At 42.5% G+C, this 25,672-nt stretch overlaps 1 protein-coding gene across 2 annotated transcripts; it reads right to left on the bottom strand.

Moving 5' to 3' along the window:
- Positions 1-3,757: 3,757 nt before the first annotated feature.
- Positions 3,758-25,155, bottom strand: LOC124405807 (homeobox protein unc-4 homolog). Of its 2 annotated transcripts, XM_046881024.1 has the most exons (4): positions 24,348-25,155; positions 9,353-9,525; positions 6,183-6,386; positions 3,758-5,563 (listed from the first exon to the last, which is right to left on the bottom strand). In XM_046881024.1, the coding sequence occupies exons 1-4, from the start codon at positions 24,718-24,720 to the stop codon at positions 4,754-4,756; spliced, it is 1,560 nt and encodes a 519-aa protein (XP_046736980.1). In that variant the 5' UTR covers positions 24,721-25,155; the 3' UTR covers positions 3,758-4,753. The 2 variants fall into 2 exon arrangements, with proteins under 2 accessions (XP_046736980.1, XP_046736981.1); XM_046881025.1 differs by lacking the exon at positions 6,183-6,386.
- Between the last annotated feature and the right edge of the window lie 517 nt (positions 25,156-25,672).

The following is a 25,672-nucleotide window of genomic DNA, read 5'->3' as shown; positions in this document are numbered from 1 at the left end:
TCCTTGCGTGACTGCTGCGCGGTGTCAGAAAGTTACGGGGAGAAACTTTCTGTGAGATCGTGATTCCGAGCTGCAGCCTGGGCCGGTATTAATAACAATCAATGGGTTCGAACGCGGGTTGGGCTGTCGATCAGGGTTAAATACAGGTCGTAGGAACGATCTGGTCGATGTGCACGGGGTGTGGGTTATACGTATTTTAATCGCGGTGTAGAATCTGTTTCTGATCCCGTTTAAATATCGTTGGCAAAGCGTTACCGCTTCCCGTTGCTTTGTACGTGCATGTGTGCTTTCCTTGTGAGCGTGCAGGCTAATATTTAATCGAGATTCTCGTCCTTGCGGCGCGGCGTGTAGGCGGATATGCAGGATCAGAGTAGGCAGTCGGCTGAGGTCGGACCCAGCTCCGGAGGACCGAGGGGCCCGGAGGACTGACGGGACCCACGGGAGATGCGCCGAGGAGATAGTCGATACCTCTGGGAAATATCGCGGGTATCGACTATCGAGAGGAACAATCAGCCCTAAATGGTTTATGCGAGCAGTTGACCTATGGACCCCTCGTAATAACCGGCGCAGCATCTGCCTCTTGATCTATTGGATTGGATCAACTTACACCTTGCTCTTTGGTCCTTTCGATTCCTTATAGGTACACAGGAACGACCCAAGCTTGGCCCGCGTAATCACTGCTCGGCCAACGCCAGCTATTGTTCCCTGTATCAAATTTAGCCGCTTGATGATTCTCTACTTACACTTACACTTACACACCGATCGACCAACGAGTCTACTAGCTCTGACTCTCCTTTGGGATACGCGTCAATCAGTTTACACCGACAAAAGAACCCGATTTGTCATTATATCACACGTATACATACACTTCCTAGTTCGCTTCTCCATTTCACAATCACCTCATATTGTCGCCCGTACAATCGCTTTTAGGCCCCCAATTTAGACTACATTCACTTTTTTGGTTAAACATTGAAGTTCGGCTAATTATGCTGTATATTACACAAGTTCAAATTCAGTTTTTAGCTGTTCCTTATCTTTGTCATGTTCGAAAAATGTTTCTAGCTTCATTTTATCCCTGCAGTGAACTTCTTATCGTTTCCACAGATTTTGAAAACGTAGTTGCGAACCAACAGCTAAGACAAGATACAAAAGTCGTAGTTATAAGTCAGATCCTGAACCAATTTACGTGACTGAGAAATTAAAAAACATAAAAAACAACGTCTTTGGTAACTTAAAGTTAAGAAGCTTTTAATTATCCAATTCCTATAACGAGCCTTAAATCGCAATAGTCTCGTTGTGGTGCGGAGGATCAGAGCAACGAATTACGGCCAAGATATGAGGAAAAAGTGAAACATGATTAAATGGGAAGCAACGAGACGAAGGAAAGACTTTTTAAGGATGGAACCTGGAGCCTAGCGTCGCGATTTGCCAAATTATTTCGAGCGGGCAAAAATGTTTCAACACTATAAGCATAACGGCTTCTTGACGGTTTTGTTACCGTTATGGATGGCCGCGTGAAATTCTGCAACTCTCTACAAGTAAAACGCGATACATAAGCAGCAAGTGACTTCGGTGATTCGGGTTCCCGGTGCAGTTAATTGAATCACAGGATAAAAAAAAGGCGAGTGTCCGATTTTGCGGATCTGAGCACGGCAGTAATCTTGACCGCGTCACGAGTTGAATGGCGGGAACATTAATATCTCCATTCTTCATGGACAAAGCGGCCGAGTGGGAGCGGGAAATAATCGTTCATTAATTGAGTCTTCTCCCCGTCGAGACCGTCCAGCTTCGGACTCATCTAGCGAGACGCTGGATCTTATTGTGACTCGAAGACACAATGGACCTTTGTTGAAGCGTCATGGTCGCGCGGAGCATAAACGCGCAATCGTAAACGCAAATACGGACCTTTCCGGACGCGGAATCGCAATCCCAAGTGTAAATTGCACGGGACGTGAACCCGGTCCGATCATTCGACACACCGAGGCCGATTGGCTTCACTGCGAACGCCGTTAGTCGCCTAACGAGGAATTCATACAATGAAAGTGTTTTCCCATCATTTCCTTACCTCCTTTGCAGAACAGTCATTTCTTGTATTCGTCATTTTCTCGGCGTAATGAAGCGGGGAAAAATCCGTTCTTCTTTTCTTATGCTTGCAAGATTTTCGCGAGATAGCAAATTGATATTCGATGAAAGCACGCTCACAATCAGACTGACGGGTATATTAGATGGTTGAAATTGATTGATACCATTCTATGCCGAAGGTTTTCCTCGGGTTCACAAGTTCAAATACCGCCCCATGGAACGCGGAGTTATTGATCGTGAATTATGATCCGATGGTCTTTCTCCGAGTTTGACGATACTACACCTTGGCGTCGTTTGGCTCCGCAGAAAGAGAGCAAAAGTCTACGTATCTAACCACGGATTCGGAATTACGCGAGACTAACGCGGGTCTAACAACAAGCACGTCGTAAACCGTGCAAGCAGCAGACTTCATTCGCGGTGATTGTGTAGCCCTGCGAAAATTGCAGCGAATGCACTTCAATGGCGGACAGCATAAAAACACGACGGTGAGTTTCTTAGTTCAGCGAAGAAGCTGTGGAGATTTAGAAAAGAGAAAAGCTCTCTACTCCGCATAGACAATTTTCGCGATTCTCATTTGCTACGGAATTAAAATTACTCTCGTGAGAATTTTCACCCTGAGGTAACGAGTTTCATTCCATCTTTTTCTTTGTTTCGCTCTCTCTCTCTCTCTCCGCCTCTCTCATTTCATAGTATTTACTCATTTTATTCATTTTATTTTCTTGATTTCATTTTTTAATTTTATCGCTGTTGTTGTAACCGTACTTTATTAGTCCTCTCTTTGCTATTGTCATTAATTCTCGCCCTGGCTGTATTATTTATTTGTTTCTTGTTATTTATCTATTTATTTACTTATTTATATTCGATTCATGTTTATTGAATTGCGGTGCTGAAATACTTGCGGTATGTCCGAGTTTTATGTCATTTTCTCTGTTTTTGTCGTACGCGGACGTTGTTAGTTTCTTTACACCTGAACATTGTTTTATCAATTCTCCTGTCTTAACTCATCTTATTTTTACTTTTACCTATTATTTTTATATTTTCACCAATTTATTTACTTATTTATTTATTTATTTTTATTTATTTTTATCTCCCCTCTTTTGTATTATTTTTTAACTTTAGTTTTAATTTTGTTGATGGTTTTATTTCTTCAATTTTATTTTGTGTATTCTTATACTTATACACATTCTTTGTTTACATGTATTTCTATAAGTCCCCCGAGGGAATTTGTCCCAGGGTGAATAAACACTTCTATCTATCTATCTATCTATCTATCTGTCTATTTCTCTACTTTCTAGAATTTTTCTTTCCCCTTCTTCAAATCCACTTGCTATGAATTTCAAGTAATCCGAGTTTCCTTAGGAAAAGATGTACATGATACAGACCGCCAAAAAAAAAAAATGACGAAAGACAGTTTTGAGAATAAATTAATATATTTAGAATGGATATACAGTACTTGGTTTTTTGTATTTTTTTCTTATCTTTTTCTCTTTCCTTCATTCTTATTCTTCTTCGTTTTTTGCGCAAGTCATTTATGGCATTTTCGCACGCGAGCCAATTGGCCAAAGTTTTTCATCAGAAATCATTTCGTGCGTAAGAATAGTACGTCGATATACTTTTCTAGCCCACTCTATTATAATATATCGTATAGACCTACATTTATGTTTATAAGTAAACGTATTATATGTACAATTCGAGACCCTTTTACTATTGCTTTAAATAATGTATTTCATTCGAACACTAGGTATTTCCTATTTTTGCGTTTTTTCGAGTTTTTTTTTTCTTTTCTCTCCTCTCTTCTTACCACCAACATTTTCTTCATAAGTTCACCTCAGTTTCATTAGGTCAGTTAATTAAGTACCTATATTCATATATATATATATATATATATATATATATATATATATATATATATATATATATATGTATTTTTCATATATTTATATAATTTCTACACTATTTACATTAAATACAGTTCACCGCAAACGTTTCAAATCATAATACACATATTAGATGTCATATTATAAGTCTGCGGCAGAATTATCACGCGTATAATATATATATATATAGTAATAGGTACTTCATCGCGGTAAAACACGTATTATTGCACATTGTACGTTATAACAATCATACAAAATAATAATAATAATATTAATAATGATCATGACAATAATGATATCAATAATAATAATAATAATAATAATAATTCGTTACATAGAAACATAAAGTACTAGTTTCGAACCATAAAATATATCGTTCGAATCGATTATTTATTCACAGTCTTTCGTTCTTCAGCCTCGGAGATCCGGCCCTTTTTTTAAATCTAGGTAATAATATTATTTTCATTCATTTTTCATACATACACAGTATAATAACGCACTATTTACGTGAAATCGATACATGGGAGAAACGAGAGGAGTATCCACCCTTTGAGTCAAGGCTGAAACAGACACTCTCTCTCTCTCTCTCTCTCTCTCTCTCTCTCTCTCTCTCTCTCTCTCTCTCTCTCTTCTCTCTTCTCTCTACACAAGTATACAATATTGTTATATACGACGTGAATGACCAATACAAATGTATGCGGATATGTTGGAAGTGATATAGTTTACACCTATTGCCTACACTTTCGTTTTAAATCTGTAAAATCGTCCTCCACCCTGTCTCGAGGTGCATTTTATTACGTAGTCGAGGGCGACGTTGGTAGGGAAAGAGGCGATATTGGGGATGACGTGCCGTTCGTCGGGGTGATCGAACGGTCGTTGTTGTTGCTGCTGCTGCTGCTGTTATTATTGTTGTTGTTGTTGCTGCTGCTGTTTTTATTGTGATTGCTATTACTGCTATTGTTGTAATTGTTGCTACTATTACTATTGTTGTTACAGTTCACCCGAGGACTTTGTACTCCCGGCGTTGCCACCCTGTTGTTGCCAAGGAGACTGTCGATCGAAAAGGGGTTCAGCCTCTTCCTCTCCTCCCGCCCCTTCACCGAGAGATCTATGCTGCTGCTCTGCACCTCCTCGTCCCCGTTTCGGTCCTGATCCTGCAGGTGGTTCGCCGGCGTACTCAGACCGCCGTTTCCCAGGTTCACCTGCAGCTCCCGCCTTCGCTCGAGGAGACTCAGACCCCAATGGTGGATGCCCTGCTGGTGGTTGAGGTTCAGGTTTAGGTTCAGGCCGTTCGGATTCTGCCCGTGACTACCCGGGTGAAGTCGCCTCGAATCCACCTCGCCGGACCTCGAGTGACACTCTCCGTCGATCGAACCGTCAGCCGTGGAATCGACTTGCTCGCTGCCGCTCTCGCTGCACGAGTCGAGACCTCCGACCACGTCGATTTCCTCGTTTACGTCGTTCCCAGAACCGGAAACGCTGCCTTCAGCGTTGCCGAGGTGACCGAACGACCCGTTCATCTGGCTCAGCGAACCTCCCGCAGACGCTGCTGCGCTTCGGGACTCCCATTCTGCTCTCAGAGTCGACAGGTCCACGGAGATTCCCTGGAACAATACGTCGGGGACGTTTCATTAGCCGGGAATTTACTCTGACAAGGCTATTCGCGAGTTTTTGGAACCGCACCTGCAGGTATGGCACGAATTCGAGTATGATGTTAATTTTTACTCAGAGAAATCTTGAGGTGCGTTTGAGGAAAAGGTATTTGAAAATTTTACATTTCCAAACTACCGTGTGTAAGAAAAGTTTCTATACCAAAAAGAAAATAATATCAAGGTGTCTTAACATTCAAAGTTCTTCGAAAGTATTTAATTAATCTTTTCGTTTATATTTTCAATTCCTGAACTATTATGCCTCGGGCATTCGTTTCTGATACAATTACCGATATATTTGCAAATAGAACTTTAAAAACGTTGGGAACGAGACGAGGTGGATCTGACGAAACGTACAAAGACTGAAGTGAGGCTCGTAATCAATGGAGAGAACCAGTTTTCGAAGGGATTATTGAAACAGGCTTCTCCAAGCGTATATGCAACGTACACGACGAAAATAAAGCACCAAACGGTTTTTTCTTGAGCAGGATTTGACGTCTTCTTGCGCAAGGTGCGTCAAACTTTTCCTCTTCTCTTCACCACTCGATTCTGTGAGAAATGCATTGATCGTTACCTTGGCGGCGAGTTTTCTCTGCTGCCTTTCAAGAGCCTTGAGCAATTTCTTCTGCCGTCTTTCCCGCTCCTTCCTTCTAAGTTCCTCCGGAGGAATCGGTTCTCCGCTGCAGCTCTGGGGATGCGCATTGTGGGCCGGTCGTCCAGGGCCCTTTTTCGTGTGCTCTTTCTTCCTCCACTTAGCTCTACGGTTCTGAAACCACACCTGCAACCAAAACCGAGAAACACACGTTTATGATGCATCAAAATCGTCGACGATGTGCAAAGAGCAGGTGCCACCCCGGCAGCTCCTGGAAAACGAGGAAAACGAGGAAAAGCTCCGGAACGACGTCGCAAATCGACACCGAATCGCGTCCAGGAACCGGCCGACGGGGCAGAGTCGTTAAGTCGTGGTTATGGGACCCGGTATCAGTGGGGGAAAAATTCGTGCGGGATGAAGACATCAGTTGTGGGGGTGGCCGTGGGCGGTAAGTGGCGCTGGTGCACGCGAGGCTCAGATCAATAGACTCCGGTGGTTCCCGGTTCTCGGCGAGAAACTCGGGCCGCAAGCTCCTCGCCAAGAGTGTTTTATAACACTCGAGCGGTGGTTCAGGCTAATGAGAAAACGTTGTGATTGTAATTACGGAGGAAATTAGCCGGCGAGCTTTTGGTACTTAATTCTTGACTGCCGTGTACGGCCGCATTACGGTCACTCCATGCCCGCGTACAGCCTATTCTTCGCTTTTAATATACACTTGTTTCGGTTCAACGCTTCCGAAACAGGACTAAAGTTGATCTTCGCCCTGATATCCGAGCTAATTTTACTATTTTACTCTACTGACCGGTGCTTTTTTTGCACTCGAAATACCTGGCGTCCCAGATTCGTATAAGAGAGAAGAAACGAAACGACGACACCACCCGATTCTCACGTGACCCTATTTCCATCCTTTTTTCCACAGTGCCAACATCCGTTCTTTCGTACGACCATCGATGAAATTCGCTATCCATTACTTTCCGCGTACCGCGAATGCGTCTGGGGATTCGAGAGTAAGCGCCGTGACAGGGTAAGACTCCATGAAGTAACGTCGAAAAGCTTGTTCCTCCGGAGCTATTCGGAGCTGGATAGAAAACGGAGGGTGACGCGCTGGTCAATTTCACGCCTCGACGACCATACCGCGTACATAGATACGCCTATAGACATACCTAAGGCCTAAGGACCAGACGAAATCCGTCGACTCGTGCCACTCTAAAGCCAAAGAGGGGTATTTACAGGTGATGTTAACACTTGCAATCGACACCGGAAACCCGGAAGCGATTTCCCTCACCATTGCAGTGCTCAAAGTGACCGCAACTCTTTGATTATACATCGTTGGAACGCAGTCTCACGTCGGAGTTCTTTCGCAAGTGTCAACGTATTTTCCACTGGCATTTTCAGTGATGCGAGATCATTTTTAAAACTGGAAGCAAGGTGAGACCTCTTGCTAACGCCATGCTAAATGCAGTTTATCAGGTTCGTTGAAACCGATCAACGAACAATATAAATTGAAGCGTTGAGGCACAGGTGATAACCGTCAAGTTCCGGAAAGTTGGAAAACCACGTCATAGACACGCGACGTGTCACGTTTCGTTGGTTATGGTTGGTTCCACAGGGCACAGGAGCTGACCGAGGTCGTGGACATGTTTATGTGCGCATTGATGCGCTCGGATGCGTTTTCACAATGGCGCATGTGTCCCGAGTCTCGCCACGGTTCAATCGCCCTCCAGTCGGCATGTGTACGACTCCATATACGCACCGTTTAGGTCTGTATATACGTGTGATGCGCACAGACGAAGGATACTCGCAGGACGAACACATGCCGATCCCAGGATAACGTTTCCTGCAGTCGGTGACATCGTTTAGGGATCCGCTGATTAGATAAGGACATAACGAAACAACGTTCCCGACTTCGCATCGACAGATTCTCCCTCGGGTCCAGGCCTAGACGATAATCAGGACGCTGCTCTTATCTTCGACCTCGGCGCAAACTCTGCGGACTCGTTTCAACAGTTGGCGCGTGTCTGTCAGCAACCGAATCGTCAAATTAATCCTCCGACTAAACGCTAATAGGACCTACCCGACTCCGAGTTTCGAATGTCACCCGCTGTCAGGACTCCGATTTCCGGATCGCGTGAAAAACATTTTCGACTATTTTTCTCCAGGATTTTCTGTCGCGGTTATGTTGCAAGCTGTGTACTTCTTTTTATTCTGGCATCGCTGAAGAATAATAGTATGATTTTTACTTTTGTGTGGTATATAGCGTGGAAAAAATGGAAAGAAACATGCTCTTCACTCTAGAATTTGAGAATGAAAATGAGGATATAATATTGAGAAACAAAATTTTCCATCCATCGTTTCAACTCTCCGAACATTCCAAATATTGAGAAGATAATTAGTGACGACGAAGTGCAGCTGCAGATTCGAATTTATCGAAGTTACGTGAGTTAACGAGAAACATGCTTCTATATAATCGATGGTCGGGCGAATCGGTAAGCGTGAAGACTATAATAAATCTGAGAGCGGGTATAATGAAAAGTTTGAAGACGATAATGGCCGGCGTAGGTGTTAAAGTAACTCCCATAATGTCAGACAAATGTGCCTGCAGAGTGAACGAAGCGGTTTTGTAGGAAGAAGAATCGGGGAATAGCTCAGAGGAAATCGTCGACGTTTTTCTTCGGGCGGGCATCCAACTTCAGAGAGCGAAAGAACAGATGGGATAACTGCCCACTGGGGAGCCTCGGGGGTCAAAGGTTATAGAAAGCGGCTATCCCGCACCCTCGGGGCGTCCGCGGGTCCCTGCGCCGGGCGTCACTGCGGACTAGTCGACCCTTAACGGACCCGAGTCACTTTAAATTCACGCCTATCGGCCCTCTTGATCTCTCGATCTTCCCGGGATCTCGCGCGATGTGTAAAGTCAATCCGAACGCACGCGAATCCGACATGGCAGCGAAAACGCCACTTTATCCTTTCTTCTTTACGTCCCTCGAGACACGCCGCCTCGGACCCTGAATTAAAATACCGCGCGCTGGAAGAAGAATTCGTGGATTCGTCCTGCTCTGCACGCCAACGACGCTAATTATATCATTTCTGATAATCCTTGAATGATTTTAATCGCAGAGGGCAGTTGGGAAATTGAGAATTGCGGATCGACTTACAGCGACGCGACTCTCCTTCAGGTCCAGCCTCACCGCCAGAGCTTCTCTCATAAATACGTCCGGGTAATGACTGGCCAGAAACGCCCTTTCCAATTCCTCCAATTGCCAGCTGTTAAAATTGGTTCTACTTCTTCGCCGCTTGCTTCCACCTTCGTCCGACTCACCGTCGCACCCTGTAACAGGAAGAAAAAATCCGGTAATGAATACTCGCGACATGCGTTATATGGGATTTACATCATTTACACACGCGAGATTTTTTACTCTCTATCTTCGCTTCTCATTTTTTTTTCCTTCGTTTTACATAATATCTAACAGTTCAAAACAATTATTCGTACGTAAAATATAATCGACGTTCAAAATGATTTGTGGCACAAGTTTTTCTGAATTTTAGACAATCATTATACCAGCATACCAGACAGTAATTCAATTTCAATCATCCTTATAAATTATTTCACCGAGAGTGTATGTTATAGCTTACGAAGCTTTCGAGTAAGCTGTTACAAGTGAAAGCAGACTAGCAAGATCGTAACTGCCAATTAATTGTCTATCACTGTAGATAACTGGCAGTAAGTGAATTTTTTAATCATATACGCTGCAGTTGAAAAGTATCCAGTAGGTGTACTTTTGAAAGTATAGCTAATGCGATCTATGACAGATTTTTGTCTGAATCTTAATCGAAAATTGTTTAGTGAGGTGGGAAAAATATTGTTGTGAAAAAAAAGAGAAAAACGTATTGTCGAAACGATGTTTCTTATTGTGTGAAGTACGTAGGTATACTGAACAAGAATCGACTCTCAGCATATCTCATCTCGTTGTCAATAAAATTAGTTCCCTTGCCCTGACCCTATTCGATAAGAAACAAATGCTAGGCGGATATTGAATATACATAGAATTTCATGATTTTACGAGCGGCTATCTGCGTTCTGCATTATCAATCGCCGAATCTCTTCTCTCGATTGTTTTGGACCTATATGTATGCTAATGCTATTTTGCAGAATTGAATAAAAGATCCGGAATTATGATGGACCCGCGTGCAGGACGGGAGGCTTGCTTATCTCTCTCTCTTTCGAGGAAATATATGGAATTGAACGAACGCGACGCGCCACGTATCGACCAAGCATCGTGACTCCCCCATTTTCGCCGCTCAAGAATAGGCACAAAAAACAAGAAGGAAAGACAAAAAAAAAGAAACATCAGAATCATTCTCCTCTCCGACCAAATACCGTCCAGCAAATTTTACACGTAACGCGGAATGAACTGTAATTTTGGATGAAAACAAAAAAAAAAAAAAAAAAAAAACTGTGGACAAATAATAAAAGAGAAAAAATTTAAGGATGCCGTAATTTTTGCAGTGAATGATTTTGATAAAGTCTGTGACTTCGAGAGTTTCCATCGTCCAACACAACGCAACTTGAGCAGTCGAATCGCGGAATTTGACGGGGTAATTCTCCCTTCCTTCAGGCCGAAATAGCTGAACTTTATTTAGAAAGAGCAATTTCGGGGAAACGGATGACCCCATGAAGGCGGTACTTTCGCGAGGTCGCAAAGGGTGGTGAAACCGTTTCCTCGTTTGTTTTAATTCAACTTTTAGAAATTGAATGTCGGAAAAATCTTGCCTCGAAAACGATACCAACTCTCCTTCACGATCGCGATACGTGATATTACAGGGCGTTTCACCCTTCGCCTGACTGGCCCGCGTTTCTATCCATTTAAATTTGTCATTTATCACCGATACGGCAGCACAAGAAGCACGTTTTTCCTCGACTCGGGTCGCGGGAAGAAATTCCATCGGCCGAGCCTAATGAGGAAAAAGACGGAGCAGACCGTTCGACGGTTAATTAGGTGATACCAAATATGAAAATTATCGTATATTCGTATAATATGCCCCGAAAAGAATTCGGGCGATATAATGCGTTACGAACGCTGCAGCGGTCCTCGCCCAATGCAGTATATAACGTATAACGGGGAGTTATTTAACGGATATTTATTTAAATTAACCGGAGATATTTGTCGCTTACGAAACGCGTGTGTATATTCTATACATAACACATTTCCATATACATACGTAATGCACGCAGTGCAGCATTATATTATACCTACATGCGGAAGAATTTTGAAAAAAATTATCCTAGAAATGCGCGATAAACATGCCATACATCCACGTACGGTTTCCTCTGCAGCTTAAATCGAGGACTAATTCTTCCAAAGGATGAACCGGGTAGCCTGCGATACTAGGTGAGATGAAACGCCTCTGCAGGATGGGGGAAAATCGGTATAATAACTGATCGTATACGCTCGTTGACCATCTGCAGCAGCTGCCAGTTGCTCTACCTCGAACGAAATTAACTCCTCCGGCTTCTTTCACGTGTGTCTCGAGGTACGAAGAGGAGTCTCCGTTCTTCAAGTACTTTACCTACTTCGCTTTACGTCATGAGCGTGACACGTTTGCAGAGAAAAGAGCTCCGGCAAAAATGATCTTTTTACTTTATTTAGAAGGTACATACATTAATCCGCGTAATTACAAACAATTTGTACGACGTGAGTGAGGCTGTATAAGCTTCCCGACTCCAGACGCTGCAGGACATCGTCTATCGGGCCTGTTATTATTGATAATTTATATTCTCTAATAAACGTCCGCGACAAACGAGAGACACTCGGTTAAAGTATTCACACTGACATCCGGTCGATACAGCCACCGATGAATCCTCGGGAAAATAATGAATCCTCCGGACGATCACGATCTGGGATAATATTTTTCGGTTCCCTGCCATGCGTCCGGTTGTTTACGCGTGTCGGTAATTATTTCCAATTGCTGTATATAGGTAGTTCGTATTCTTTGTTCTCGTACGTTTCTTTGAACTGGTAAAACGCACTGTACTTGAAATTTTTCCGATTTCTTTTTCTCTTTGATAATACATTTGTAACAGGTTTCGAAATGAGCGTTATGAATCGATGATCGGTTCTTTTTTATGTATAAAAATATTATTTCTTGCCACGTCAATTTTTTTTTCTCTTTCACAGTACAGGTAGAATCTTTATGCAGAGTTTCGTGGCAATGATTAACGTCATAATTTGAACGAAACCAAAAAGACGATGATACTTGAAAAAGAAGAAAAGAACTCTTACTTACCGATAATACAATCAATTCTTGCGATGACTGTGCAATTGCGTGTATATAGTTTTTAATTCGCTTTTTACGTGTAAGTTGGAAGCGCTCGATAGGTTGGTCCCTGAAGTACTTAGTGAAGTAATTTAGTGTCGCAGTAGAGTGAAATCATGTATTATATACCTACGTAGAAGCGGATAATAATAACGAGAATTAAAGAAGGAGAGAAACGTATTTCAGTTTAATATATAATGTTATATGGGCATACGACCATCGCAGTATAGGGATAATAGTCAAAGTACGGGATGGCGTGTTAGCTCAAGGCGTTTAATAAGCCGACTCGTACACCGAAAATACCGTACAATTAAAGTGAAATTATCTGCGGACACGTCGAGATGAGAGAATAAAAGAGGCATTATACACCTTACACAGAGCGAAGTGCCTGGCAGCGGGTGAAAATTTTACGTTTGCGGGTACAAGTGAGGAAGCGCGTGATTCGATACGTGTGTATATATAGCAGAGACGAAAAGATATAATCTGAGATCTGTCGATACAACACCTTTGAATATTCGCCGATTTTCCTGGGCAAGCTCCTACGTTTCGCTATCCGGAAATCACATTTTCGTTGCAGCGAATGCCGCTCGCTCATTAAGTCCCACGATGCATAAAACATGGCTTTCTTGGCAAGGTTCGGGTTTCCCGGCGGGTTGGAAATGCTGCGGAATATGGAGCGAGCTGGTGGCAGCAGCGAGAGTTTAAACTCTGACTTAAGCTCCATAAAGTGTGAGCCAGAAGTGCAAAGTGCCGCTTAAGTGTTCTCGCCGAAAGCGCGAGCTCTAGCTCGTCGTCCTCCAAGACTCGGAGGACCAGGTCGTTCGACTAAACCGAGTCGTAGTATCTGCCTCTCAGGACGGGCTAGATTTCGAGAAGAAAATTACGCAATTATCACATCCCCCACCGTTCTTCGCTCGAGCTCGGAACGCGCTAATTAAACGATCACAGCGTTCACCTCGGGCCAGTTCCTTACACACCGCAACGCTAATGTAACGCGGGCACGAACTAGGTGTGCATATAATTATTATCTATACGGCTAATAAATAAGTGTTCAGAATCGACCGCTAATCACCGGCATCAATAATACTGTCATTATATATCACAGCCGAGCTTAATTAAGAAGTGCAATGCAACGCATCGCAGTGCCAAATTGATTATCAACGGTCTTATAATGTCGGTAGTTAAATATTTTTATTTTTATTTTCTTATTTATTATTATCTTCTTCGTTTCGCCGGTCTATTTTACTCTCCCGATTCTTTGGCGAACCGAGGATCATCCTCGTCTCGAGAAAAGTTGGACAGCGCGTGCAGGCAGCGGTTCGAATAGCCTTAAAATGTCAAATTAAGGATAATGCGGCGGGGCGCGGGTTGCCTTTTTTCTTTCTATACACGCATTTACCGAAACAAGTTGAATAATAAAGCAATATGCACGTCACTTGGCTGCGAGAGATTATTAAGCTGTAAGGCGTTAAGTGGTGTGAGGCGTCGGAAGGTGGGTTCGTTCAGCTTGCGTGCGAGTTTACTGCATTTGCATCTAGACGCCATCAATCCTTCTGACGCCCGTTTTCACCCCAACCCCTTGGCGAGAACTGCTTCGCCCCGCCCTCGGCCCTTCTTCTTCTTCTACTTCTTCTTCTTCTTTTCTTCATTCTTCTTCTCACATCGGATACGAGTTTGAATTAAATATCTCACACACCGGTCGTCCGTCCAGGCATGGCCCCGATATAAATGCCGCCAGGCGGAACCGACCGCAGCAGCACCGTTTTTCAAAATACTTTGAACAATTTATCGCTGCTTTCACGCGCCATCTTTCTCCGGCCAATTATAATACGCGCGGAACGTTGGACATTTTTCTAAAATCAGCTTGATTCGGAATCGGTATATTAATCCAGAGAGAAGGGAGAATTATGTTGAGAATAAATCGCAGCTACTCAATTGACATTAGAAATATGAATTTCGGAGGCAATCTCGAAATTGATTATCGTCTAATAAATTCACCGTCACTTTTTTCACGTACCATGATGGTTCAATTTAAACTCGAGGTTGGAATTCCGGCTCTGCAATTTAACGTCGACTCGTAAATCATAGTTTTTTAATTCACAAGTTGAACAACTTTCGAGTGTGTAGAGGTATACTAATACGTACAGAATTAACGCATGCGGAATATCGTTTCATTTCAATAAAATCACCGTAAATTTGTCGAGCCTTATCGACTAGGTCTGCAGGTTAATTCCACCGGCTCGCAGCAACGAGTTCCTAATTTATCGCATTGTATACGGTAGAAAATGAATACCGGTTATTGTTTGGATCCAGTAATCAATAAAAGGCGTCGCGTTGAAAGCGCGATCAAACAGGATCGTGAAACGTAAAACCAATTGAAAAATCTTTATATTTCGAGGCAAATTATCAGCGAATAAATCCTGTAAAAATAACCCGATTACTCCCGATCTACTCTGGCAGGTTTACACCATGATTGTGCGACCCGAAACCCTCGGAGTCGTAACGCAATGATCCAAGGTTCGTTGATCGTTACGGACACGTGTTCACAGCCTGCTACAGTTTTGCAATGGGCACCATGCAGGTAAGTAAATGTATATTGGCCGTTGGGTTGCGGTGCAGGGACGATAAGAAGGCTTTCAGATATGATCTTCGAGCGCGGTCGGTTAATTATATATTAATGCCTTTGCGTGCGATCCTTGGGCACCTCGTCATCCGTTGCTCAACCCCCTTTTCCTCCCTTTTCTTTAAGCTCGGCTGCTTATAGGGTTGCCTTTGACGATGGGATGGGACGGGCCTCGAATCTTTTCGCTGAGCGTCGTCTTGCGCGACGAAGAATCGAACTTTTTGCTCGTATATACCTGCATAGTTATTGCTACAGAGCTTGTAATTCCGCCGAGGATGATCAGGACGATCATCCGCGTTCAGTTCGCCGGAGTAATCTGAGGAGAGTGAAAAAATCGGAAATCCAATCAGGCCCAAATCTTGTCGACATCGTCGAACGACGACGTCCCGCCGATTATTACGCATGTAAATTCAAAGCTCTTATGGTAATTACTCGACACGACGAGAGCGGATCGCGGTTGCTATTTATATATCGAAAATAACCGATTCGGATGGACAGCGAGGACGAAAGAGTTCGATAGAGTCAATTTGCCGTATATAGGTAATACCTACTGAATAAGGTGGGAAGGTGAAACGAGTAATTAAATTGAAGTCCTCCCCAGTCTTATCGGCGATGAAATTTGCGCAAACAGTTTCGTGTCGTCAAACGCGATAGCATTATACAGAAACGAACAAAGCTCTCGAACGAAGGCGAAAGCTCTCGCAAAGCGAATTGAACTTGCTCACGCACGACAAGTGAGATTAATATACTCGCACGGGGGTGGCGAAAATTCCATGTTAGCACTTTTCTTTTAATCACAAGGCTGCTCGCCAGAGAATTTATAATCGTTGGATTAAGAACAATATTGTTGTCCAATCGCACACAATTCTTGGATCACTCGCGCGTTATTTCAGGACTCGGTTGTTGTGAAAAAATCCTGGAAACCCAAGTAAAAAGGAGGGTAAAAAACGGAGTGTCGTTTCGTCGTTATCTCGGCGAGCAAGGCTGTATCTATTCCCTAGCTGACGTATCTTTTGTCTCTTTGCTACGTGTATAGACAGTGTGAGAAGTTGACTGTAGAGCAGCCCTGTTTGTCGGTGGGTTACCTAATTGGTACCCTGCTTATCGCGCGGGTGAGACGTCGGAAGAAAAAAGTATGAACAACAACTACAAATAAGAGAAAGAAGAAAGAAAAAGAAAAGAAACCTACGAATAAAAACTAGGTAACGGAAGAAAAGAGAGAAGAGGAGAGTAAAGGAAAGAAGAAGAAGAAGAAGGATAAAGTAACAGAGATAAAACATTAATTAAATAGTTTGAGTTATGAAGCTGCCTGGCAAGCCACGAGGGCGGTAAGACTGCTGCCTTGCGTGCCGCGGCGAATACTAAACACTTTACAATTCCTTTCTTCCATCCCCTTACGAACACGTCGTGTGTTTGTAAATGCCACTTGTTTCACGTTACGTATAGGTGTACATTAGGGTGGCGCAAAAAAACCGAATATAATTTTTTTTTTTTTTTTCCGAGTCTCGTGTGACAGAATGTTAGTTCTTGATGTTTTTAGAGTCCACTCCAAAGGACAGCTCAAGAAAAAAATTTTAAGAGGTCGCTCCAAATTTTAAAAAATGTCAAAAATCGTCAAAAAATTAAATTAAAAAAATTATATTTTCAGTATTTTGTTTGATTTACAATTCATGTCGTGGTGTATTGTTATCGATTCTTTCTTACTAAATTAAAGAAAAAAATTTATGAAATTTTAATACGAATATTAAAAGGTCGCTCGGAAAGATCTAAAGAAATACACCAAAAAATTGAAAAAAAATTATGAGCGACCTTTCAAAATTCAAACTTGAACTGAAACTTTCGGAAACTTATTTTTTTTTTTGTCTATAAAATTATACCGTAACGAGAAAAAAAAAAAAAAAGATTTTTTTCGATTTCTGACGTTTTAAAAAATGTGGATCGACCTCTTCAAATTTTTTTTTTGAACTGTCCTTTGGAGTGGCCTCTTAAAACATCAAAAACTAACATTTTGTCACACGAGACTCAGGAAAAAAAAAAAAAAATAGTCGTTTTTTTTTTGCGCCACCCTAGTGTACATATATTTATTTATTTATTTATACAATATGTTTAATACCTGCGTGTTCAATTTTCGCAGTGTTATATTGAATATTTGGGCAGATGTCGACTATTGAATGACCATATATGAATGGTGTTCAATATTTTCAATATACCTACCTTCTCTATATCTATGTTGATATCGTCTCGCAATCGATTTAAGCATCGCTGATTATCAAAGTAGGTGAAATCTAACATTCAAGCTGATACTCCGCCCCTTCAATCCCGCAGCGAGTAATTGATGCGGGGCATCGCGCATGTGCGGTAATTCGCAAGAACGCATCGCGCTCCCCGTTCTGTCAGTTTGCGCACACGCAATATAGATATAGGAAGATGTAGAATATCGAAAGATCAATCCCAAGCTGTTCAAATTCAGATTCATGCGGCCGACTTTTTAAATTGTTGTTGCTTTTTTTTTAAATTTTTTTTTCTTCGCTTTTCACTTCTCGTCTAAGTGAATATTCATTTATTCGAGATGATTATAAGAGCATAAAAGCACGTTTATTTTCCAGTTGAACGAACAGCTTTGCGGTTTATATTATATTATAAACAAATAAGGAAATCAATATAATGAGAATGTCGTGTAATCATTGTTCGTAAAATCTAATTTCATACTTTTAAATTTCGTCCAGTACATAAAGTCTAAATGAATGAATGAATGAACCACAAATTGAATGTAGAACAAACTACTTTCGTTAGCGTAAATACAAGCCTTGATTAGAATTGAATAATGATGCGCATGCATAAACAACTGTTATATTTTACTTCTGTACCTACAAAAAACTCCGCTTTTTTTCCAAGCGTGCAAAGCGTGAAGCACGAAGCTGTAAACGAGTCCAGACACTGTCCGATTGATCTCTTCTTCCAAACGGTAGAGAAATACCAGAAATAGATCAAATGAAAAAAGAAAAAATGAAAAAAAATAATGAACTCGGAAATTCCCGAAGGCAATAATTGATGGTTTGATTAGCTCACACCTCGAGTAATAAGCCTACGCAAACGATTTCTTGTGTTGATTACAGTGAATGGCAGATCTCATGTAGGTATGTGTTGTACTATTCGAGGGTATTAAGAGCCAGTTTTCGGTTGTAAAGGGTCCCTCTCTTTCTCTTTCTCGCACTTTCTTTCTCTCTCTCTCTCTCTCTCTCTATCTGTTGCGACGATGGTGATTTACAGCGATGTAAAAGGAGACGTCAAGTCGAATGAACCGAGTTCGTCGGATGCGCGTGAAGATTGGACGTCGACGTTGACGTAGATATGGCGCTGCATCGAGTTGCCCGCAAGATTCGTCCTACGTCAGCTGCAACGGGCGTTGCAACGATCTCAGTTGTTTTCCACCTAATTCCATATCGTGACCACAGCAATGAGGTTCTTTTACCCCGCGAAGCACGCCACGGCGATCAAGCGAACCCTGATCGTGACTTTCGTACCTACCTACGCTTATTTTTACTCTCATTTTTTCGTTATTTTATTTACTTTTTTCTTCTTTTTCCTTCTTCATCTCTTTCTTTTTACTTCCGTTCCTTTGGCGTGAAAATTAAGGTGTCGCCGGGCCTCTGAACGTGTGAACTCAAAGACGCAAAGGCTCCAGTCCAGTCGTTTTTTTTTTTTTTTTTTTTTCTGCCCCCGCTGATATGTCAAGCGAAAATTTCTCACTCAGCCGCGGTCAAGTCGATTATAATTCACGCGACATTTTTTGCACTATGTCAAAAAAACAAATCACCCCCTCCCACTGTACACCTCATTCATCCCCCCGCGATAATAAACCGCGCGTGTCCCCCTGACGTTTAAAACTTTTATCCAACTTTTATTTCGATCCTTGAATCACGCACGTATGTATAGATATTATACACACATACAAATCGTATATGTATTATTAAAACGAGGATGGCAGAGGGAACGGTAAACGCGTGCCGAAAATAATCATTGTTCAGTTCGTTTCATATTCTATTGGTATATTTATATTGACTCATGGTTATTGGCTGGCGGTGCTCACTCGAACAAATTTCATTTTTTTTTTCGTCTCCTCTCTCTCTCTCACACACACTCTCGAGGTAAATGGAAGAAAAAGGAAACTCAGGAAAGAGGGAATGTAAGGCAGAGCTGTGTAATCATCAGGGGGCAAAGGACACGCCTTCGGATTCACGTGTTACGCGATCGTATTGCACGGCATCGACAATTTGCAGCAGTCGCATTATTCTTTCTTTCCTTGCTTTTTTTGTACAACCTTCGGTGTTTCGTTTTTTTTTTATTTTTAATTCATTTAATTTTTCTTTCGAACGTCGTCGTTATTAATTTCGAACCTCCGACAAATTTATCAAAACTTGACGGAAATTGGTATCGAAAGTTGAAATTTGCGCAGTCGGTATGATTGATTCAGTCTGTAATATAATATTTTTCGTGAATAGAAAAAGTCTGTGAAAATAATTACTATTATAAAGTTTGCATAACAAGGGACTGCTTGAGGTTTTTTTTTTTATAATTATATTCAGTCCGAGAGCATACGGAATTGCTTATGCGCCAGACTGTAACCATAGAACGCGAAACGAAAGTTTGATTCAGAATTAATATACCTACACTGTATGCGATCTATACTTATATCATTAGCAAATATACGGTATTAGGTACTCGCAAATTGTTTCTCGGTTTGACGTTGGCTGAAATATCAATCAACTTTTTATTCACAAACGGTGTATAATATTATAGTACATATTGTATACAGATATATATATATATGCATACAGATACATATCTAGTTATTTTCAGATAATTAGAATCGTTATTTATCACGCGATCCTATAATAATTATACATCTCAGCCACGTTTGCATAATTAATATTAATTGGCATCGTTGTATACACACCTAGAAAAAAAAATTTAATTGGCCCGTTCAGTTTTTGGTCGTACATTTTCATATACCATCGTGTGTAGAAAAAGACAAGAATGTAACTTGAGAAAATAATGAAAATAAATTATCGAACGTAGCGAAGACTTAAAAAAAAACTCGGTGGTCGGGATAAATTGATAGAATTGTAGAATGAAATTACATCGTTTTTGCAATTTGAAAATGAAAGAATTACGTTCGAATATTCCAACTTTGTCACCCATGTACTGTTACATACATACCTAGCTACTCACATTAAAACGGATTCAATTTTAGCTTAGAGAAGGAATAACTTATATTGTACCAAAAGAAGTTTATACGTAGGGCGACACGCAGGAGGAACGATATTCGAAAATTGGCTGGTTGTTGAGAAAGAAAAAAGGTAAGAGGAGAGAGAAAAACGAGCACATAAAATACGTTTTTGGGGTGGGGATGAGAAGGAGATTGAAAGAGAAAGAAAAAGAGAGAGAGAGAGAAATAAAAGTGAAGAAAAAAACGGGTTTTGACTAACGACAGGCAGTTAACGGCGGCTCTGAAATTGCGGGCTCTTCGAGTCCTCGTGTCCAGGGTGTCTGGCCCTGCGATGCAGAGGCTAGAGTGCCGCTAGGTGCGCGAAGCATGCGGAGATATAACGCTTGAACGGATGCAGGAAATGGAGATTGACAAGGAAGAGTGTATCGCGGGCCCCCGGCTTCGCCGACGCTCGGAATATTATTAAACTGTAGTTTAGAGCTTAAATTAAGTTATTATACCGGCGACGGCTTCTTTGTTGCCTTATTCTTGTCGCGAACCTGGGCCTGGGCCTCACCTTTCCAGCTCCTAGGGACGCCCGGACGCCTAGGAACCCGACAACGAGCTTATAATGCGCCACGCCGGGCCCAGAGACACCAATCATACACGGAGGGAAGAGGGCTAATCTCCTCGGCGTAATTGTTTACCGCCGCATATTAGGAGCATCGAGCTTCTTCGAGGATTATATACCGATTATCATACGCGTTAGAAGAACTTTCCTCCTCGTCGAGATGAAATTTCCTTTTCGTTCTTTCTTTTTTTGTTCTTCTTCTTCAACAACATTCATCCCTAGATTCACGTTAGCTTGACAAACTGTATTGAATCTAAGAAGAAAACCCAAGAGAACAATAATTCAATTGAAATAACACAACATATATATCTATCGCTGGATTTGGTAGATTCAATAAAGTTTTGTGCACCTTTCATGGAATCCAATATATAGCTTATCGGCATACGACTTCGGGAATAAGGATATATTTTCAACTCATGAAAGTCGTAACAATTACAGAAACGATTTCGAGGAGTGAGCTTGTATAATGTAGATCGAGAAAGTGAGAGCCGCGGGGCTCGTACTGATCGACGATTGAGAAGTTCAAGCTCCGCAATATAAGTGTAACTGAATGAATATCGCCTGTATGTTGTATATATCTATATACCGCGAATTTGCACCGGCGGAAATCAATCATTAATGCTGATTTAATGCCACGTCTCAATGCGGGACTCGAGCTTTGTGTGCACAATTTCTGCATGCGTGCCACAATGATATACCCATATTGATATAATTCTTCCCCACAGCAATTCCGAACACTCGATGCGATGTGAAAACACGTAATGTAGGTACTCGCGATCCTCCAGGCCTCAGTGCACGACATACGATTCCGCATGTTTTGCAGTAATTATGTATAATTTTCTTTCATATATATTAATTTTATAGAACGGTTGTAATGCATATACATGACTCGGTTAAAATATTTCGCAAATTGCCAAGTACTTATTTCATATTGTGTGTACGATTTCGTGTCAGTTATGAGGAAATTATGTGCGTATCTTTTTCTTTTTCGTCCATAATATATGTTGACCTCAGATTTTATAAAGAACGCCAACACACGACCCGCGATGACTTATGGCCGCATTTTTCAACTTGCAGAGGAATTCATGGGTTCTTCGGCATGGCTTTCTTTAAAAACGGAACGGAATCGTTTCGGCGTCTTGAATTTTCCTACCCGCAGATGTTTGTATAATGGGCAGGTACCTTATACTACAAGCTATAAAAATTGTTATTAAAACACGTCTTAGATAATGACAGTCGGCGTGATTATTCCATCGACGGCAATTTAACTCAACTGTTAAAGTCTCGTTAGCCACGGTAGAACTGCGGCCCAACTATGGCGCAGCTCTTGCTTTATGTACCTACCATATGTAAGGCTTAGAATTCGAGTTACATCGTCGCTTGGCTCGGCGAACGCGTCTAATGGAAATAAGAAACGAGAAATAAAAGATTAATTAATAAACCTCCGAAGACAGCTGCGGTCCGATATTTCATTTGTCAACGCTGTTTGGACGACCGGCCGATTTCTGGGGTAAGTTCTTCAATCGAGATTCCCCGTTACACAAATATGTGTAATATATACAAGGCAAGCTGGCTTCTTAATATTCCTACTGGCATACAGACTTCGTTAGCGTGAGCGGGATAAGTCGCTTGAATTACGAGCGCATCGTATAACGCGTTGATACCGTTATCGTCTGAAAGTTTTAAACGCGGGCAAACAGATCGTTTATTGCAGAGAGACGAGTGTCTGATATTATTTAACGATCGCATTAAACATTTAATATAGGGATAAAAAATTGGTAGATACTTGTGGCTACATAGTGAAAACGACAAACAAACAAATATGGCATGACGCGAGTGTCACGGCTTGTATAGAGATCCAGAGTAACGCGGTCGAGCAGAAATCTAATAGAAGGTATATAACTAACGAATATCGGTAGGTATACAATATGGACTTCACAGTTGCGCAACAATAATTATTCCAAAGCTTTCCTTCAGTTCGCAATTTCAGCGGGGAAAGGGTTTCTCCCGAAAAAGTATCAATTAACGTCTGCAGAATAATAATTGACGCGGTGCGAAATCGTGGAATCGAAACCAATATGGCCACCTCGATTAGAAAAGTAAAAAGCAAAAAAATCGCACGCAGAGGGAAAAAGAGAAAGAGAACAAGCGATATAAAAGTCAATTACACGCTTATGTCTACGCGGGGAATTGGAACACAAGTTATGTCGGAAAGCGATCGAAGCAGCTCTTCTAAGCCCAATAAAAAACCGTCTGAATCAAACTGCCGAGCATATCCGCTCGAGGCGTTTAGGTAGGTACCTACACGTAGGTATACTCTAAGCTGCTGCTACCACGTAATTGGGGTGAGGCTGATTGATATGAATCGACGATTGAAATCCCGCACTCCCGAATTTCCTACCTGCAAGGTGATAAATAACGAAGCTGGTTGTCGATGACCACGATCCCCCTGAAAACGCGGACGAAGACGACTAATCCAAAAGTTTGTTGGAAGGGATGTGGGCGAAGAAATCGGCGCGTTTGGTTGCCTGGTAGGGCGCCGTTTTCGGGAATACCAGAACAATAGTTTGGGAAAATGGTCCCCGAGGAATGGTAACGCGGTCGATCATAAGATCGTTCGGAAGCCACCCCAGGGATCGCTTAACCGAGGGTGTCGGGTGAGGGAATGAGGTTCCCGTATCTCTCCTGCGCCGACGGGAGGAATCAGGTTAGACGCGAACCGGGAGGGTGGAAATCTGTTTTTTACGTGATCCCATTTGCGGTCCTAACCGTTGTTTATTCTTTCGGGGGGATTAGGCTCCGCGCCCTCGTCGAATACCGGCCGGTTTTCCGAGGCTTCTCACGTTGCTCCCGATTCAATTCACCTCGGAGGAGCAAGTCCTGACGCCAACGGGCGACGCTATTTCCGGCAACTTTGAAACATCCGGAAGCCGGGAGAAAGAAATCTTCGGCTCTGATTCGCGGTTCGATTTTCAAAACTTGCAGACCTTTCGGATTGGTCGTTACGGAATATCGACCCACGCGGAAATAACGAGAATACGAAATATTCAAGGCTAGATGAGTGGACCGAGCTGAGTGCAAACGCGATGGGTACTGGAGCTAGACGCGTTGTACCATTATACCGTTGTTATCTGGGTTGGGAGATAAAACGGCTGAATGTTGCTACACATACTTTCCACTCGACAATTACCAGTATCTTATTAAAAGATCCATCACGAGCGGTGATTTATATCATGTACATGCGTATATACCGAAGAAAGGCTAAAGCCATCGACTCATATATTTACATCGCCCAGCGGGAATAAGTCAGATCCTAATATCATTCAACGTTACAAGCGTAAGTCTAAAGTAGAAAAGAAAGGGACCCTGTACCTTTCTTGTCGTCGTCTTCGTCACCGTGATCCGCGTTGTGGTGGAGGTGATGAGTCCCGGCGTGGTGAGCCCCGATCCCGGGTCCAAGAGGGTGATTCCCGAGGGCAGGATGAGGATGGTGGGAGTGGTGGTGGTTGAAGAACCTGACCGCCGCTGCGGCCGCAGCAGCCTGATGATGCATCGTCTGCTGGACCTGGGTCTGGACCTGGCCGAGGACCGGATGGTGCGGATGCCATGCCGCCAAGTGGAACGGGAAGACGGGCGCAGCCCTCGGGAACAGACGGGCTGGGGCGAGCAGCGAGCCACCGGATCCGGAAGAGCCGCCACCAGGAGGCGGGGGGAATGACAGACCACCTCCTGGTTCGAGGACCATTTTCGGCACCAACTTTACGCCGTTGTTCTCCGACGGAGATCCACTACTTTATCGACTTTTCCAAAACTCGCATTTATCATCAGCGTCGTTCCACGGTGTAGAGTCAAGTCGAGATACTCTTGTGTTCGCGGTGACAATTGTTCCAACGATTACTTCTACGATTGACTAATTGCACTTGGCAGAGTTTGGCAACTCGTTTAACGACATCCGTGACAGTGTCTTGCAGTGTTCGCTTTCTTCTAGAAGCGTTGGGTCCATTGACCGCGGTTTTTTTCTTTCAAATTTGTACTCATCCCGTCTTTCGTGACACGCACTACGCGAGCTACGTCCTGCAGATGTTTATACCCGTTTTGCACAGTTCACTCACATGTTGCACAGTTCTATCCGTGACTCTTCAAAATCACTCGATGGAAAATGTCCGACTTCTGTGTTGCTTTGGAGTACTTTTCAATCCACGCTTTCATGCGATCTTGACCCAAAGCTGTATCAGGAGTCGAAGGCAACCGTTTGCCGTCGGACAGCGTCCAGCTGGTTCCAGTTCCGAGTGGTGTGAAAAAATTTAAAGCCACCTGTCAATGCTGATTACCATATACATGTCAACGGTCATTGACCAGCCCGTTGAAATACTAGTTCCAAGTACAATTGTTTGTTTGTGTTCAATCAGTTTAGCTGCAGGTAATCGGTCTTTGTAGAAAAACGAATCATCGCCGTCACGGAGAGGAATTTATCACTGCAGTAGCACAATATTGATGTTCTTTTCAACACCGTAACGTCTTCCTCCCATTTTGAAACCACTAATCATTGCCGAAATTTCAATGAATCGGTAAAGTTATCCTACAATTATCTACAGCCACTGTCGAGTTTCAATGATTTCGTCAGGTCGTTAACGCGTCACATCCGATTTTCTGTCTTTCCAAAATACTGTTTATTTTCTTCAACACTTCGGCTTGCC

The sequence above is a fragment of the Diprion similis genome, chromosome 4 (genome assembly GCF_021155765.1).
Source record: "Diprion similis isolate iyDipSimi1 chromosome 4, iyDipSimi1.1, whole genome shotgun sequence".
NCBI classification, from domain to species: Eukaryota; Metazoa; Arthropoda; class Insecta; order Hymenoptera; family Diprionidae; genus Diprion; species Diprion similis.
The sequence above is the reverse complement of the archived record's forward strand: the minus strand, read 5'-3'. Positions and strand labels throughout refer to the sequence as shown.

What these genes read in the sequence shown, in the direction of transcription:
- LOC124405807 (XM_046881024.1), bottom strand. Translation starts at nt 24,720, where the DNA reads ATGGTCCTCGAACCAGGAGGTGGTCTGTCATTCCCCCCGCCTCCTGGT. An exon ending in TGAAGGAGAGTCGCGTCGCT is followed by an intron (nt 6,387 to 9,352) that starts GTAAGTCGATCC and finishes TTTTGGTTGCAG; the next exon opens with GTGTGGTTTCAGAACCGTAG. An exon ending in AGAGAAAACTCGCCGCCAAG is followed by an intron (nt 5,564 to 6,182) that starts GTAACGATCAAT and finishes GTATTGTTCCAG; the next exon opens with GGAATCTCCGTGGACCTGTC.